The 15,502-nt window shown below is 64.5% G+C and overlaps 1 protein-coding gene across 1 annotated transcript; it reads right to left on the bottom strand.

Annotated features, from left to right (window-relative positions):
- Positions 1-98: 98 nt before the first annotated feature.
- On the bottom strand, positions 99-15,482 carry LOC140406555 (uncharacterized; the record flags this gene model as incomplete). The annotated part of the gene is made up of 4 exons (XM_072494552.1): positions 15,293-15,482; positions 10,479-13,006; positions 8,821-8,998; positions 99-361 (listed from the first exon to the last, which is right to left on the bottom strand). Coding segments are annotated over exons 1-4 (3,132 nt in total), but the record flags the coding sequence as incomplete, so codon positions are not given.
- Positions 15,483-15,502: the final 20 nt, after the last annotated feature.

The following is a 15,502-nucleotide window of genomic DNA, read 5'->3' as shown; positions in this document are numbered from 1 at the left end:
AATTAAGGGGGCATTTTAGCGCGGCCAACCCACCTACCCTGCACATCTTTTGGGTTGTGGGGGCGAAACCCACGCAGACCCGGGGAGAATGTGCAAACTCCACATGGACAGTGACCCAGAGCCGGGATCGAACCTGGGACCTCGGCGCCGTGAGGCAGCAGTGCTAACCACTGCACCACCCTGCCACCCCTACGGATGAGGCGTTCTGACAGACGCTGAGCAGACGGATTGATGTCACTGGTGCCAACAGGGGCAAACATACCTTCAGTGTGAATAATGTTAGCCACATCCAGTGAAGCCAGCTCAGCAGCTTCTTCACGTTTAATGCGTAATGCTTTACACTTCTCCAGCGAGGGATTACCTAGAGTCGGGTGAGGAAGGGGAGGGGGTGAGAGTTGGGAAGAAAGGGAAGAACAGGGACACAAAGATTGGGGGGGCGAGAGACAGAGGGAGCGGGAGAGTGAGAAACACCAAGAGAGAGAGACACAAGGTGTGAGATAACAGCAGCGGACATTCCATGCACAAACCACTCAGGCCTGTGGCCTGTTCCATATTTAGACAAGGTGCAATTAGCCTGCCCAGTACGCAGACGATCGCTACCCACGAACATCGACTCTCGCCGAGTACTGGTCCCCCCCCCAGGGGCACCGAGTCTCCCCGGGGTACCAGACCCACCCACGGGCACCGACTCTCCCTGGGGTACCAGTCCCCCCCACGGGCACCGACTCTCCCTGGGGTACCAGTCCCCCCCACGGGCACCGACTCTCCCCGGGGTACGGGTCCCTCGCCCCCACAGGTATTAACAATCCCCGGGGTACCAGTCCCCCCCCACGGGCACCGACTCACCCCGGGGTACGGGCCCCAACCCCACGGGCACCGACTCTCTGGGGTACGGGTCCCTCGCCCCCAAGGGTATTAACTCTCCCCGGGGAAGGGTCCCCTCCCCCACGGGCACCGACTCTCCCCTGGGTACGGGTTCCACCCACGGGCACCGACTCTCCCCGGGGTACGGGTCCCCCTACTGGCACCGACTCTCCCCGGGGTACGGGTTCCCCCCACGGGCACTCTCTCTCCCCGGGGTAGGGGTCCCACCCCCACAGGGCACCGACTCTCCCCGGGGTACGGGTCCCTCCCACCACACGGGCACCGACTCTCCCCGGGGTGCGGGTCCATCCACACACGGGCACTGACTCTCCCGGGGGTACGGGTCCCACCCCCACAGGGCACCGACTCTCCACGAGGTACGGGTCCATCCCCCACACGGGCACTGACTCTCCCCGGGGTACGGGTCCCTCCCCCACGGGCACCGACTCTCCCCGGGGTACGGGTCCCCCCCACGGGCACCAACTCTCCCCGGGGTACGGGTCCCTCCCCCACACGGGCACTGACTCTCCCCGGGGTACGGGTCCCTCCCCACGGGCACCGACTCTCCCCGGGGTACGGGTCTCCCCCACGGGCACCGACTCTCCCCGGGGTACGGGTCCCTCCCCCACACGGTCACTGACTCTCCCCAGGGTACGGGTCCCTCCCCCACACGGGCACTGACTCTCCCCGGGGTACGGGTCCCTCCCCCACACGGGCACTGACTCTCCCCGGGGCACGGGTCCCTCCCCCACACGGGCACTGACTCTCCCCGGGGTACGGGTCCCTCCCCCACACGGGCACTGACTCTCCCCGGGGTACGGGTCCCTCCCCCACATGGGGCACCGACTCTCTCTGGGGTACGGGTCCCCTCCCCCACGGGCACTGACTCTCCCCGGGGTACGGGGTCTCCCCCACAGGCACCGACTCGCCCCGGGGTACGGGTCCCCTCCCCCACACGGGCACTGACTCTACCCGGGGTACGGATCCCTCCCCCACACGGGCACTGACTCTCCCCGGGGTACGGGTCCCTCCCCCCACACGGGCACTGACTCTCCCCGGGGTACGGGTCTCCCCCACGGGCACCGACTCTCTCTGGGGTACGGGTCCCCTCCCACACGGGCACTGACTCTCCCCGGGGTACGGGTCCCCCACACGGGCACCGACTCTCCCCGGGGTACGGGTCCCTCCCCCACGGGCACCGACTCTCCCCCGGGGTACGGGTTCCTCCCCCACACGGGCACTGACTCTCCCCGGGGTACGGGTCTCCCCCACGGGCACCGACTCTCCCCGGGGTACGGGTCCCTCCCCCACACGGGCACTGACTCTCCCCGGGGTACGGGTCCCCTCCCCCATGGGCACTGACTCTCCCCGGGGTACGGGTCTCCCCCACGGGCACTGACTCTCCCCGGGGTACGGGTCCCTCCCCCACACGGGCACCGACTCTCCCCGGGGTACGGGTCCCTCCCCCACACGGGCACTGACTCTCCCCGGGGTACGGGTCCCCTCCCCCATGGGCACTGACTCTCCCCGGGGTACGGGTCTCCCCCACGGGCACTGAGTCTCCCCGGGGTACGGGTCCCTCCCCCACACGGGCACCGACTCTCCCCGGGGTACGGGTCCCTCCCCCACACGGGCACTGACTCTCCCCGGGGTACGGGTCCCTCCCCCACACGGGCACTGACTCTCCCCGGGGTACGGGTCCCCCACACGGGCACCGACTCTCCCCGGGGTACGGGTCCCCTCCCCCACGGACACTGACTCTCCCCGGGGTATGGGTTCCTCCCCCACGGGCACCGACTCTCCCCGGGGTACGGGTTCCTCCCCCACACGGTCACTGACTCTCCCCAGGGTACGGGTCCCTCCCCCACACGGGCACTGACTCTCCCCGGGGTACGGGTCTCCCCCACGGGCACTGACTCTCCCCGGGGTACGGGTCCCTCCCCCACACGGGCACCGACTCTCCCCGGGGTACGGGTCCCTCCCCCACACGGGCACTGACTCTCCCCGGGGTACGGGTCCCTCCCCCACACGGGCACTGACTCTCCCCGGGGTACGGGTCCCCCCACACGGGCACCGACTCTCCCCGGGGTACGGGTCCCCTCCCCCACGGACACTGACTCTCCCCGGGGTATGGGTTCCTCCCCCACGGGCACCGACTCTCCCCGGGGTACGGGTTCCTCCCCCACACGGTCACTGACTCTCCCCAGGGTACGGGTCCCTCCCCCACACGGGCACTGACTCTCCCCGGGGTACGGGTCTCCCCCACGGGCACTGACTCTCCCCGGGGTACGGGTCCCTCCCCCACACGGGCACCGACTCTCCCCGGGGTACGGGTCCCTCCCCCACACGGGCACTGACTCTCCCCGGGGTACGGGTCCCTCCCCCACACGGGCACTGACTCTCCCCGGGGTACGGGTCCCCCACACGGGCACCGACTCTCCCCGGGGTACGGGTCCCCTCCCCCACGGACACTGACTCTCCCCGGGGTATGGGTTCCTCCCCCACGGGCACCGACTCTCCCCGGGGTACGGGTCCCTCCCCCACACGGTCACTGACTCTCCCCAGGGTACGGGTCCCTCCCCCACACGGGCACTGACTCTCCCCGGGGTACGGTTCCCTCCCCCACACGGGCACTGACTCTCCCCGGGGCACGGGTCCCTCCCCCACACGGGCACTGACTCTCCCCGGGGTACGGGTCCCTCCCCCACACGGGCACTGACTCTCCCCGGGGTACGGGTCCCTCCCCACGGGCACCGACTCTCCCCGGGGTACGGGTCACCTCCTCCACGGGCACTGACTCTCCCCGGGGTACGGGTCCCTCCCCCACATGGGCACCGACTCTCTCTGGGGTACGGGTCCCCTCCCCCACGGGCACTGACTCTCCCCGGGGTACGGGTCTCCCTCACAGGCACTGACTCTACCCGGGGTACGGATCCCTCCCCCACACGGGCACTGACTCTCCCCGGGGTACGGGTCCCTCCCCACACGGGCACTGACTCTCCCCGGGGTACGGGTCTCCCCCACGGGCACCGACTCTCTCTGGGGTACGGGTCCCCCTCCCACACGGGCACTGACTCTCCCCGGGGTACGGGTCCCCCACACGGGCACCGACTCTCCCCGGGGGTACGGGTCCCTCCCCCACGGACACGGACTCTCCCCGGGGTATGGGTTCCCTCCCCACGGGCACCGACTCTCCCCGGGGTACGGGTTCCTCCCCCACACGGGCACTGACTCTCCCCGGGGTACGGGTCTCCCCCACGGGCACCGACTCTCCCCGGGGTACGGGTTCCTCCCCCACACGGGCACTGACTCTCCCCGGGGTATGGGTTCCCTCCCCACGGGCACCGACTCTCCCCGGGGTACGGGTCCCTCCCCCACACGGGCACTGACTCTCCCCGGGGTACGGGTCCCCTCCCCCATGGGCACTGACTCTCCCCGGGGTACGGGTCTCCCCCACGGGCACTGACTCTCCCCGGGGTACGGGTCCCTCCCCCACACGGGCACCGACTCTCCCCGGGGTACGGGTCCCCTCCCCCACACGGGCACTGACTCTCCCCGGGGTACGGGTCCCCTCCCCCATGGGCACTGACTCTCCCCGGGGTATGGGTTCCCTCCCCACGGGCACCGACTCTCCCCGGGGTACGGGTCCCTCCCCCACACGGGCACTGACTCTCCCCGGGGTACGGGTCCCCTCCCCCATGGGCACTGACTCTCCCCGGGGTACGGGTCTCCCCCACGGGCACTGAGTCTCCCCGGGGTACGGGTCCCTCCCCCCACACGGGCACCGACTCTCCCCGGGGTACGGGTCCCTCCCCCACACGGGCACTGACTCTCCCCGGGGTACGGGTCCCCTCCCCCATGGGCACTGACTCTCCCCGGGGTACGGGTCTCCCCCACGGGCACTGACTCTCCCCGGGGTACGGGTCCCCTCCCCCACACGGGCACCGACTCTCCCCGGGGGTACGGGTCCCTCCCCCACACGGGCACTGACTCTCCCCGGGGTACGGGTCCCCTCCCCCACACGGGCACTGACTCTCCCCGGGGTACGGGTCCCCCACACGGGCACCGACTCTCCCCGGGGTACGGGTCCCCTCCCCCACGGACACTGACTCTCCCCGGGGTATGGGTTCCTCCCCCATGGGCACTGACTCTCCCCGGGGTACGGGTCTCCCCCACGGGCACTGACTCTCCCCGGGGTACGGGTCCCTCCCCCACACGGGCACCGACTCTCCCCGGGGTACGGGTCCCTCCCCCACACGGGCACTGACTCTCCCCGGGGTACGGGTCCCTCCCCCACACGGGCACTGACTCTCCCCGGGGTACGGGTCCCCCACACGGGCACCGACTCTCCCCGGGGTACGGGTCCCCTCCCCCACGGACACTGACTCTCCCCGGGGTATGGGTTCCTCCCCCACACGGGCACTGACTCTACCCGGGGTACGGGTCCCCCTCCCCCATGGGCACTGACTCTCCCCGGGGTACGGGTCTCCCCCACGGGCACTGACTCTCCCCCGGGGTACGGGTCCCTCCCCCACACGGGCACCGACTCTCCCCGGGGTACGGGTCCCTCCCCCACACGGGCACTGACTCTCCCCGGGGTACGGGTCCCCTCCCCCATGGGCACTGACTCTCCCCGGGGTACGGGTCTCCCCCACGGGCACTGACTCTCCCCGGGGTACGGGTCCCTCCCCCACACGGGCACTGACTCTCCCCGGGGTACGGGTCCCTCCCCCACACGGGCACTGACTCTCCCCGGGGTACGGGTCCCTCCCCCACACGGGCACTGACTCTCCCCGGGGTACGGGTCCCTCCCCCACACGGGCACCGACTCTCCCCGGGGTACGGGTCCCTCCCCCACACGGGCACCGACTCTCCCCGGGGTACGGGTCCCCTCCCCCACGGACACTGACTCTCCCCGGGGTATGGGTTCCTCCCCCACACGGGCACTGACTCTCCCCGGGGTACGGGTCCCCTCCCCCATGGGCACTGACTCTCCCCGGGGTACGGGTCTCCCCCACGGGCACTGACTCTCCCCGGGGTACGGGTCCCTCCCCCACACGGGCACCGACTCTCCCCGGGGTACGGGTCCCTCCCCCACACGGGCACTGACTCTCCCCGGGGTACGGGTCCCCTCCCCCATGGGCACTGACTCTCCCCGGGGTACGGGTCTCCCCCACGGGCACTGACTCTCCCCGGGGTACGGGTCCCTCCCCCACACGGGCACCGACTCTCCCCGGGGTACGGGTCCCTCCCCCACACGGGCACTGACTCTCCCCGGGGTACGGGTCCCTCCCCCACACGGGCACTGACTCTCCCCGGGGTACGGGTCCCCCACACGGGCACCGACTCTCCCCGGGGTACGGGTCCCCTCCCCCACGGACACTGACTCTCCCCGGGGTATGGGTTCCTCCCCCACGGGCACCGACTCTCCCCGGGGTACGGGTTCCTCCCCCACACGGTCACTGACTCTCCCCAGGGTACGGGTCCCTCCCCCACACGGGCACTGACTCTCCCCGGGGTACGGGTCTCCCCCACGGGCACTGACTCTCCCCGGGGTACGGGTCCCTCCCCCACACGGGCACTGACTCTCCCCGGGGTACGGGTCCCCTCCCCCATGGCACTGACTCTCCCCGGGGTACGGGTCTCCCCCACGGGCACTGACTCTCCCCGGGGTACGGGTCCCTCCCCCACACGGGCACCGACTCTCCCCGGGGTACGGGTCCCTCCCCCACACGGGCACTGACTCTCCCCGGGGTACGGGTCCCCTCCCCCATGGGCACTGACTCTCCCGGGGTACGGGTCTCCCCCACGGGCACTGACTCTCCCCGGGGTACGGGTCCCTCCCCCACACGGGCACCGACTCTCCCCGGGGTACGGGTCCCTCCCCCACACGGGCACTGACTCTCCCCGGGGTACGGGTCCCTCCCCCACACGGGCACTGACTCTCCCCGGAGTACGGGTCCCCCACACGGGCACCGACTCTCCCCGGGGTACGGGTCCCCCTCCCCCACAGACACTGACTCTCCCCGGGGTATGGGTTCCTCCCCCACGGGCACCGACTCTCCCCGGGGTACGGGTTCCTCCCCCACACGGTCACTGACTCTCCCCAGGGTACGGGTCCCTCCCCCACACGGGCACTGACTCTCCCCGGGGTACGGGTCTCCCCGACGGGCACTGACTCTCCCCGGGGTACGGGTCCCTCCCCCACATCGGGCACCGACTCTCCCCGGGGTACGGGTCCCTCCCCCACACGGGCACCGACTCTCCCCGGGGTACGGGTCCCTCCCCCACACGGGCACCGACTCTCCCCGGGGTACGGGTTCCTCCCCCACACGGGCACTGACTCTCCCCGGGGTATGGGTTCCCTCCCCACGGGCACCGACTCTCCCCGGGGTACGGGTCCCTCCCCCACACGGGCACTGACTCTCCCCGGGGTACGGGTCCCCCTCCCCCATGGGCACTGACTCTCCCCGGGGTACGGGTCTCCCCCACGGGCACTGACTCTCCCCGGGGTACGGGTCCCTCCCCCCACACGGGCACCGACTCTCCCCGGGGTACGGGTCCCTCCCCCACACGGGCACTGACTCTCCCCCGGGGTACGGGTCCCCTCCCCCATGGGCACTGACTCTCCCCCGGGGTACGGGTCTCCCCCACGGGCACTGACTCTCCCCGGGGTACGGGTCCCTCCCCCACACGGGCACCGACTGTCCCCGGGGTACGGGTCCCTCCCCCACACGGGCACTGACTCTCCCCGGGGTACGGGTCCCTCCCCCACACGGGCACTGACTCTCCCCGGGGTACGGGTCCCCCACACGGGCACCGACTTTCCCCGGGGTTCGGGTCCCCTCCCCCACGGACACTGACTCTCCCCGGGGTATGGGTTCCCTCCCCCACGGGCACCGACTCTCCCCGGGGTACGGGTTCCTCCCCCACACGGGCACCGACTCTCCCCGGGGTACGGGTTCCTCCCCCACACGGGCACTGACTCTCCCCGGGGTATGGGTTCCCTCCCCACGGGCACCGACTCTCCCCGGGGTACGGGTCCCTCCCCCACACGGGCACTGACTCTCCCCGGGGTACGGGTCCCCTCCCCCATGGGCACTGACTCTCCCCGGGGTACGGGTCTCCCCCACGGGCACTGACTCTCCCCGGGGTACGGGTCCCTCCCCCACACGGGCACCGACTCTCCCCGGGGTACGGGTCCCTCCCCCACACGGGCACTGACTCTCCCCGGGGTACGGGTCCCCTCCCCCATGGGCACTGACTCTCCCCGGGGTACGGGTCTCCCCCACGGGCACTGACTCTCCCCGGGGTACGGGTCCCTCCCCCACACGGGCACCGACTCTCCCCGGGGTACGGGTCCCTCCCCCACACGGGCACTGACTCTCCCCGGGGTACGGGTCCCCTCCCCCACGGGCACTGACTCTCCCCGGGGTACGGGTCCCTCCCCCACACGGGCACCGACTCTCCCCGGGGTACGGGTCCCTCCCCCACACGGGCACTGACTCTCCCCGGGGTACGGGTCCCCTCCCCCATGGGCACTGACTCTCCCCGGGGTACGGGTCTCCCCCACGGGCACTGACTCTCCCCGGGGTACGGGTCCCTCCCCCACACGGGCACCGACTCTCCCCGGGGTACGGGTCCCCTCCCCCACGGACACTGACTCTCCCCGGGGTATGGGTTCCTCCCCCACGGGCACCGACTCTCCCCGGGGTACGGGTTCCTCCCCCACACGGGCACTGGCTCTCCCCGGGGTACGGGTCTCTCCACGGGCACCGACTCTCCCCGGGGTACGGGTCCCCTCCCCCATGGGCACTGACTCTCCCCGGGGTACGGGTCTCCCCCACGGGCACTGACTCTCCCCGGGGTACGGGTCCCTCCCCCACAAGGGCACTGACTCTCCCCGGGGGGTGTACGCATTAGCAGATTTTTCAATAGTTATCAGGTCACACTTACCTTTAATGCCCAGGTCTTCCAGCTCCTGGCGAAGCACTCTGATCTTTGCCTTGTTGCTGCGGCAGTTCTCAAATAGTTTCTTGTAATTGCGACGTACCCCACAGGTGACAACACAGCGCTTCAGCCGTTTAATGGTGGGGTGTTCCTCATTTCCAGTCTCCTTTTCACACGACTTGTTCTGCAAAGTGATCATCCAGCGATCAGGATATACGAGCGATTGAGCTCGAAGTCCGTGCTGTACCGTTCTGGGAGTGTTTGATGGGGACAGTGCAGAGGGAGCTTTACTCTGTATCTCACCCCATGCTGTACCTGTCCTGGGAGTGTTTGATGGGACAGCGTAGAGGGAGCTTTACTCTGTATCTAACCCCGTGCTGTACCTGTCCTAGGAGTGTTTGATGGGGACAGTGTAGAGGGAGGTTTACTCTGTATCTAACCCCGTGCTGTACCTGTCCTGGGAGTGTTTGATGGGGACAGTGTAGAGGGAGGTTTACTCTGTATCTAACCCCATGCTGTGGCTGTCCTGGGAGTGTTTGATGGGGACAGTGTAGAGGGAGCTTTACTCTGTATCTAACCCCGTGCTGTACCTGTCCTGGGAGTGTTTGATGGGGACAGTGTAGAGGGAGCTTTACTCTGTACCTAACCCCATGCTGTACCTGTCCTGGGAGTGTTTGATGGGGACAGTGTAGAGGGAGCTTTACTCTGTATCTAACCCCGTGCTGTACCTGTCCTGGGAGTGTTTGATGAGGACAGTGTAGAGGGAGCTTTACTCTGTATCTAACCCCGTGCTGTACCTGTCCTGGGAGTGTTTGATGGGGACAGTGTAGAGGGAGCTATACTCTGTATCTAACCCCATGCTGTACCTGTCCTGGGAATGTTTGATGGGGACAGTGTAGAGGGAGCTTTACTCTGCATCTAACCCCTTGCTGGCCCTGTCCTGGGAGAGTTTGATGGGGACAGTGTAGAGGGAGCTTTACTCTGTATCTAACCCCGTGCTGTACCTGTCCTGGGAGTGTTTAATGGGGACAGTGTAGAGGGAGCTTTACTCTGTATCTAACCCCGTGCTGTACCTGTCCTGGGAGTGTTTGATGGGGACAGTGTAGAGGGAGCTTTACTCTCTATCTAACACCGTGCTGTACCTGTCCTGGGAGTGATTGATGGGGACAATGTAGAGGGAGCTTTACTCTGTATCTAACCCCGTGCTGTACCTGTCCTGGGAGTGTGTGATGGGGACAGTGTTGAGGGAGCTTTACTCTGTATCTAACCCCGTGCTGTACCTGTCCTGGGAGTGTTTGATGGGGACAGTGTAGAGGGAGCTTTACTCTGTATCTAACCCCGTGCTGTACCTGTCCTGGGAGTGTGTGATGGGGACAGTGTCGAGGGAGCTTTACTCTGTTCTAACCCCGTGCTGTACCTGTCCTGGGAGTGTTTGATGGGGACAGTGTAGAGGGAGCTTTACTCTGTATCTAACCATTGCTGTACCTGTCCTGGGAGTGTTTGATGGGGACAGTGTAGAGGGAGCTTTACTCTGTATCTAACCCGTGCGGTACCTGTCCTGGGAGTGTTTGATGGGGACAGTGTAGAGGGAGCTTTACTCTGTATCTAACCCGTGCGGTACCTGTCCTGGGAATGTTTGATGGGGACAGTGTCACAGGGCTCACCTTAGATTGTTTCTTGCTGTGTTTTCTTGCCGAATCGCTTTCTCCGTCCCTCTCGCTCTCGCTGCTGGGGGTATCTTTGCTTCCTGCTCCATTTGCCTTCTCCTCATTCTCGCTGGAGGCTGATTTGCTGCTCCCTGAACTCTCGTCTCCTGTGGTCTCTCCTCCCGCCCTCGCGGGCAGGGCTTTACTCGGCAATCCCTTACTGGCCCCCTGACGTTCCCGGGCCTCCTCTTCTGCGCTCGCCGACCCTTCATCCGATTCGGCCGCCCGTGGGGCTGTGGCCTGGGCCTTGCCTGCCCTGCCGCCGGCCTTCTTCTTGCGTTTGCCCCTTCCTTCCTGCTCGCTGGCTGAGCTCTGGTCACGGGGTTTGCCGGCCGAATGGTTCTGACCCCTCTTCTTCCCTGCCCCATGCTCCCTCGGTGGCGCCCTGCTTGGTTGCCTCTTGCTGTTACGTCTAGGGGACGCCTCCCCGTCATCCTCCTCCTCGCTGCCAGAGCTGCTACTCTCCGAATCCTGTCTGCCGCTGCCTCTGCACTGTTGTTTTCCCTTAACGCTCTTTTTAACCTCCGTTTTTGGCTTTGTCCTTCCCTTCTTCGGCCCTCTGTCTTCCTCCTCGCTCTCGCTCGAATCTTTTTCTTCATCCTTGCTCTGGGCACTGTCATCATCGGACTCTGTTGGCTTCTGTCTGCGGCCGACCTTGCGTTGACTCTCCTTCTTTTGTTGTTTCATCTCCGTTCCTGGCTTTGTCCTTCCCTTCTTCGGCCCTCTGTCTTCCTCTTTGCTCTCGCTCGAATCTTTTTCTTCATCCTTGCTCTGGGCACTGTCATCATCGGACTCTGTTGGCTTCTGTCTGCGGCCGACCTTGCGTTGACTCTCCTTCTTTTGTTGTTTCATCTCCGTTCCTGGCTTCGTCCTTCCCTTCTTCGGCCCTCTGTCTTCCTCTTCGCTCTCACTCGAATCATTTTCTTCATCCTTGCTCTGGGCACTGTCATCATCGGACTCTGTCGGCTTCTGTCTGCGGCCGACCTTGCGTTGACTCTCCTTCTTTTGTTGTTTCATCTCCGTTCCTGGCTTCGTCCTTCCCTTCTTCGGCCCTCTGTCTTCCTCTTCGCTCTCACTCGAATCATTTTCTTCATCCTTGCTCTGGGCACTGTCATCATCGGACTCTGTCGGCTTCTGTCTGCGGCCGACCTTGCGTTGACTCTCCTTCTTTTGTTGTTTCATCTCCGTTCCTGGCTTCGTCCTTCCCTTCTTCGGCCCTCTGTCTTCCTCCTCGCTCAAATCATTTTCTTCATCCTTGCTCTGGGCACTGTCATCATCGGACTCTGTCGGCTTCTGTCTGCGGCCGACCTTGCGTTGACTCTCCTTCTTTTGTTGTTTCATCTCCGTTTTTGGCTTTGTCCTTCCCTTCTTCGGCCCTCTGTCTTCCTCCTCGCTCTCACTCAAATTGCTTTCTTCTTCCTTGCTCTGGGCACTGTCATCATCGGACTCTGTCGGCTTCTGTCTGCGGCCGACCTTGCGTTGACTCTCCTTCTTTTGTTGTTTCATCTCCGTTCCTGGCTTCGTCCTTCCCTTCTTCGGCCCTCTGTCTTCCTCTTCGCTCTCACTCGAATCTTTTTCTTCATCCTTGCTCTGGGCACTGTCATCATCGGACTCTGTCGGCTTCTGTCTGCGGCCGACCTTGCGTTGACTCTCCTTCTTTTGTTGTTTCATCTCCGTTTTTGGCTTTGTCCTTCCTTTCTTCGGCCCTCGATCTTCCTCTTCACTCTTGCTTAAATTGCTTTCTTCTTCCTTGCTCTGGGTACTATCATCAGTTTCTTTGGGCTTCTGTCTGCGGCCGACCTTGCGATGACTCTCCTGGACATTCTTACGTTCTTGTTTTGCCTCCGTTCCTGCCTTCGTCCTTCCCTTCTTCGGCTCTCTGTCTTCCTCCTCGCTCGAATCGTTTTCTTCATCCTTGCTCTGGGCACTGTCATCATCGGACTCTGTTGGCTTCTGTCTGCGGCCGACCTTGCGTTGACTCTCCTTCTGATGTTTCACCTCCGTTCTTGGCTCCGCCGTTCCCTTCTTCGGCCCTCTACAGGCTCCGTCGCCCCGGCTGAAGTCGGATTCGCTTCCACTCCCCTCTCCCGACGCGACTCGCTTCTGGTCGCTGTTGCTCTCCGCCCGTCCTCCCTCGGTCTCCTGCTTGGTTTCTCTGCCCCGGTTCCCTTCCTTGCTCGGCAGCCCACACTTGGACTTGAGCTTCGTCTCCCGCTCGTTCCCGGCCTCCGCTCTTGAATCAGGCGCCCGCTCCGCCTGTCCGGACGGGTCGCCGGCGGCCCGCTTGTCGCTCGCTCCCTGGCTCTCCTCCCCTCCGCCGCGGAGGTGGGGTTTGTCCTTGGGGCTGCGGTCGGGCGACGTTATCCCCCGTCCTGCTCTGGAGGGTGGGGATTTCCCTGCCCCCCCCGGGTCCTCGTCACCCTCGGAGGATGAGCTCTTGCTCTGATCCGCTTCCCCGTTCCGGCTGCAGGGTCCGTGGTGCAAATCTTTAAAACACAAGGAGACAGGAGAGGTAAAGCCCTGATGCAATGCCAGCTTTTGGCAGTCTCCAGCCAGACGAGACGATGGCCAAGTCACCGACACACTCGGCTAAAACCCTGGTCAGTCACCCTCATCACCGCCGGGCTCGGCTATCCCAGCTGCCCTCCCACATTCGACCCTCCCTAAACCTCAGCCCCTCCAAAACTCTGCTGCCCCCAGCCCGTGACCCAGCCCCAGTCACTCATCACCCATCCTGCTACCCTGACCGGCAACACCTCCATTTCAAAATACTCATCCTCGTTTTCAATTCCCTCCATGGACCTTGTTCACCCTCCCTATCTCTGTAACCTCCTCCAGCACCCGGCAATCCTCACAATCTGTAACCTACTCCAGTCCCTACAACCCTCCCTATCTCTGTAACCTCCTCCCTCCTCTACAACCCTCCCTATCTCTGTAACCTCCTCCCTCCCCTACAACCCTCCCTATCTCTGTAACCTCCTCCAGCCCCTACACCCTCCCTATCTCTGTCACCTCCTCCCTCCCCTACAACCCTCCCTATCTCTGTCACCTTCTCCAGCCCCGACACCCCTCCCTATCTCTGTAACCTCCTCCAGCACCCGGCAATCCTCACTATCTGTAACCTACTCCAGTCCCTACAACCCTCCCTATCTCTGTAACCTCCTCCAGCCCCTCCAACCCTCCCTATCTCTGTAACCTCCTCCAGCCCCTCCAACCCTCCCTATCTCTGTAACCTCCTCCAGCCCCTACAGCCCTCCCTATCTCTGTAACCTCCTTCAGCCCCCTACAACTCTCCCTATCTATGTAAACCCCTCCAGCCCCTGTAACCCTCCCCATCTCTGTAACCTCCTCCAGCCGCAACAACCCTCCCTATCTCTGGAACCTCCCCCAGCCCCTACAACCCTCACTATCTCTGTAACCTCCTCCAGCCCCTCCAACCCTCCCTATCTCTGTAACCTCCTCCAGCCCCTACACCCCTCCCTATCTCTGTAACCTCCTCCAGCACCCGGCAATCCTCACTATCTGTAACCTACTCCAGTCCCTACAACCCTCCCTATCTCTGTAACCTCCTCCAGCCCCTCCAACCCTCCCTATCTCTGTAACCTCCTCCAGCCCCTCCAACCCTCCCTATCTCTGTAACCTCCTCCAGCCCCTACAGCCCTCCCTATCTCTGTAACCTCCTTCAGCCCCCTACAACTCTCCCTATCTATGTAAACCCCTCCAGCCCCTGTAACCCTCCCCATCTCTGTAACCTCCTCCAGCCGCAACAACCCTCCCTATCTCTGGAACCTCCCCCAGCCCCTACAACCCTCACTATCTCTGTAACCTCCTCCAGCCCCTACAACCCTCCCTATCTCTCTAACCTCCTCCAGCCCCGACAACCCTCCCTATCTCTGTAACCTCCTCCAGTCCCAATAATCCTCCCTATCCCTGCAACCTCCTCCAGCCCCTACACCCTCCCTATCTCTGTAACCTCCTCCAGCCCATACAACCCTCCCTATCTCTGTAACCTCCTCCAGCCCCTACACCCTCCCTATCTCTGAAACCTCCTCCAGCCCCCTACAACCCTCCCTATATCTGTAACCTCCTCCAGCCCCTACACCCCTCCCTATCTCTGTAACCTCCTCCAGCCCCTACAACCCTCCCTATCTCTGTAACCTCCTCCAGTCCCGATAATCCTCCCTATCTCTGCAACATTGTGTTTGCAGTGTTGCCCTATTATGTATTTTCTTTTCTTCCCATGTACTTAATGATCTGTTGAGCTGCTCGCAGAAAAATACTTTTCACTGTACCTCGGTACACGTGACAATAAACAAACCCAATCCAACCTCCTCCCCATCTCTAAAACCTACTCCAGCCCCTACAACCCTCCCTGTAACCTCCTCCAGCCCCCTTCAAGAGGGTGCGGGCAGGTGGAACAGAGAGTGAAGGAGAGACAGAGAGCATGTGGAGTGAGAGTGTGGGGGTGGAGGGAGAGAGAGAGTGCAGGGGAGAGAGAGAGTGCGAGAGTGCAGGGGAGAGAAGGGGGAGAGAGAGGGATAGGGAAAGAGAGGGAGAGAGAGGAGTGGGGGGAGGGAAAGTATGGAGGGGAGAGAGAGAGAGAGGGGGAGAGAGAGAGGGAGAGAGGGGGCAGGGGAAAGAGAGGGAGAGAGAGGAGTGGGTGGAGAGAAAGTATGGAGGGGAGAGAGAGTGGGGAAGGGGGGGCAAAGAGGGGTCGGGGTCAGGAAACAGGAAATGATTATGGGTTGGAGACGGGTCAGAGGGAGTTTTACCGGACCCAGCAGAATCGACCCGTGACCTCTTGCCAGTTGGTAGTGTGCGGGTGGACGATGGGCTCCCATTCGTGTTGCCATCGCTCCCACTGGAACACCGGGAACGTTTATTTGATTGCCGGTCCAGGCATCTCTGCTTCCTCAGGGTTTCTGCCTTCTTCATCAGAGGCTCATCATCACTCGAGTCACTATCCTGAGGGAAACACAGAT

Source organism: Scyliorhinus torazame, unplaced genomic scaffold, assembly GCF_047496885.1.
Source record: "Scyliorhinus torazame isolate Kashiwa2021f unplaced genomic scaffold, sScyTor2.1 scaffold_603, whole genome shotgun sequence".
NCBI lineage: Eukaryota > Metazoa > Chordata > Chondrichthyes > Carcharhiniformes > Scyliorhinidae > Scyliorhinus > Scyliorhinus torazame.
This window is presented reverse-complemented; position numbering and strand designations above follow the sequence as displayed.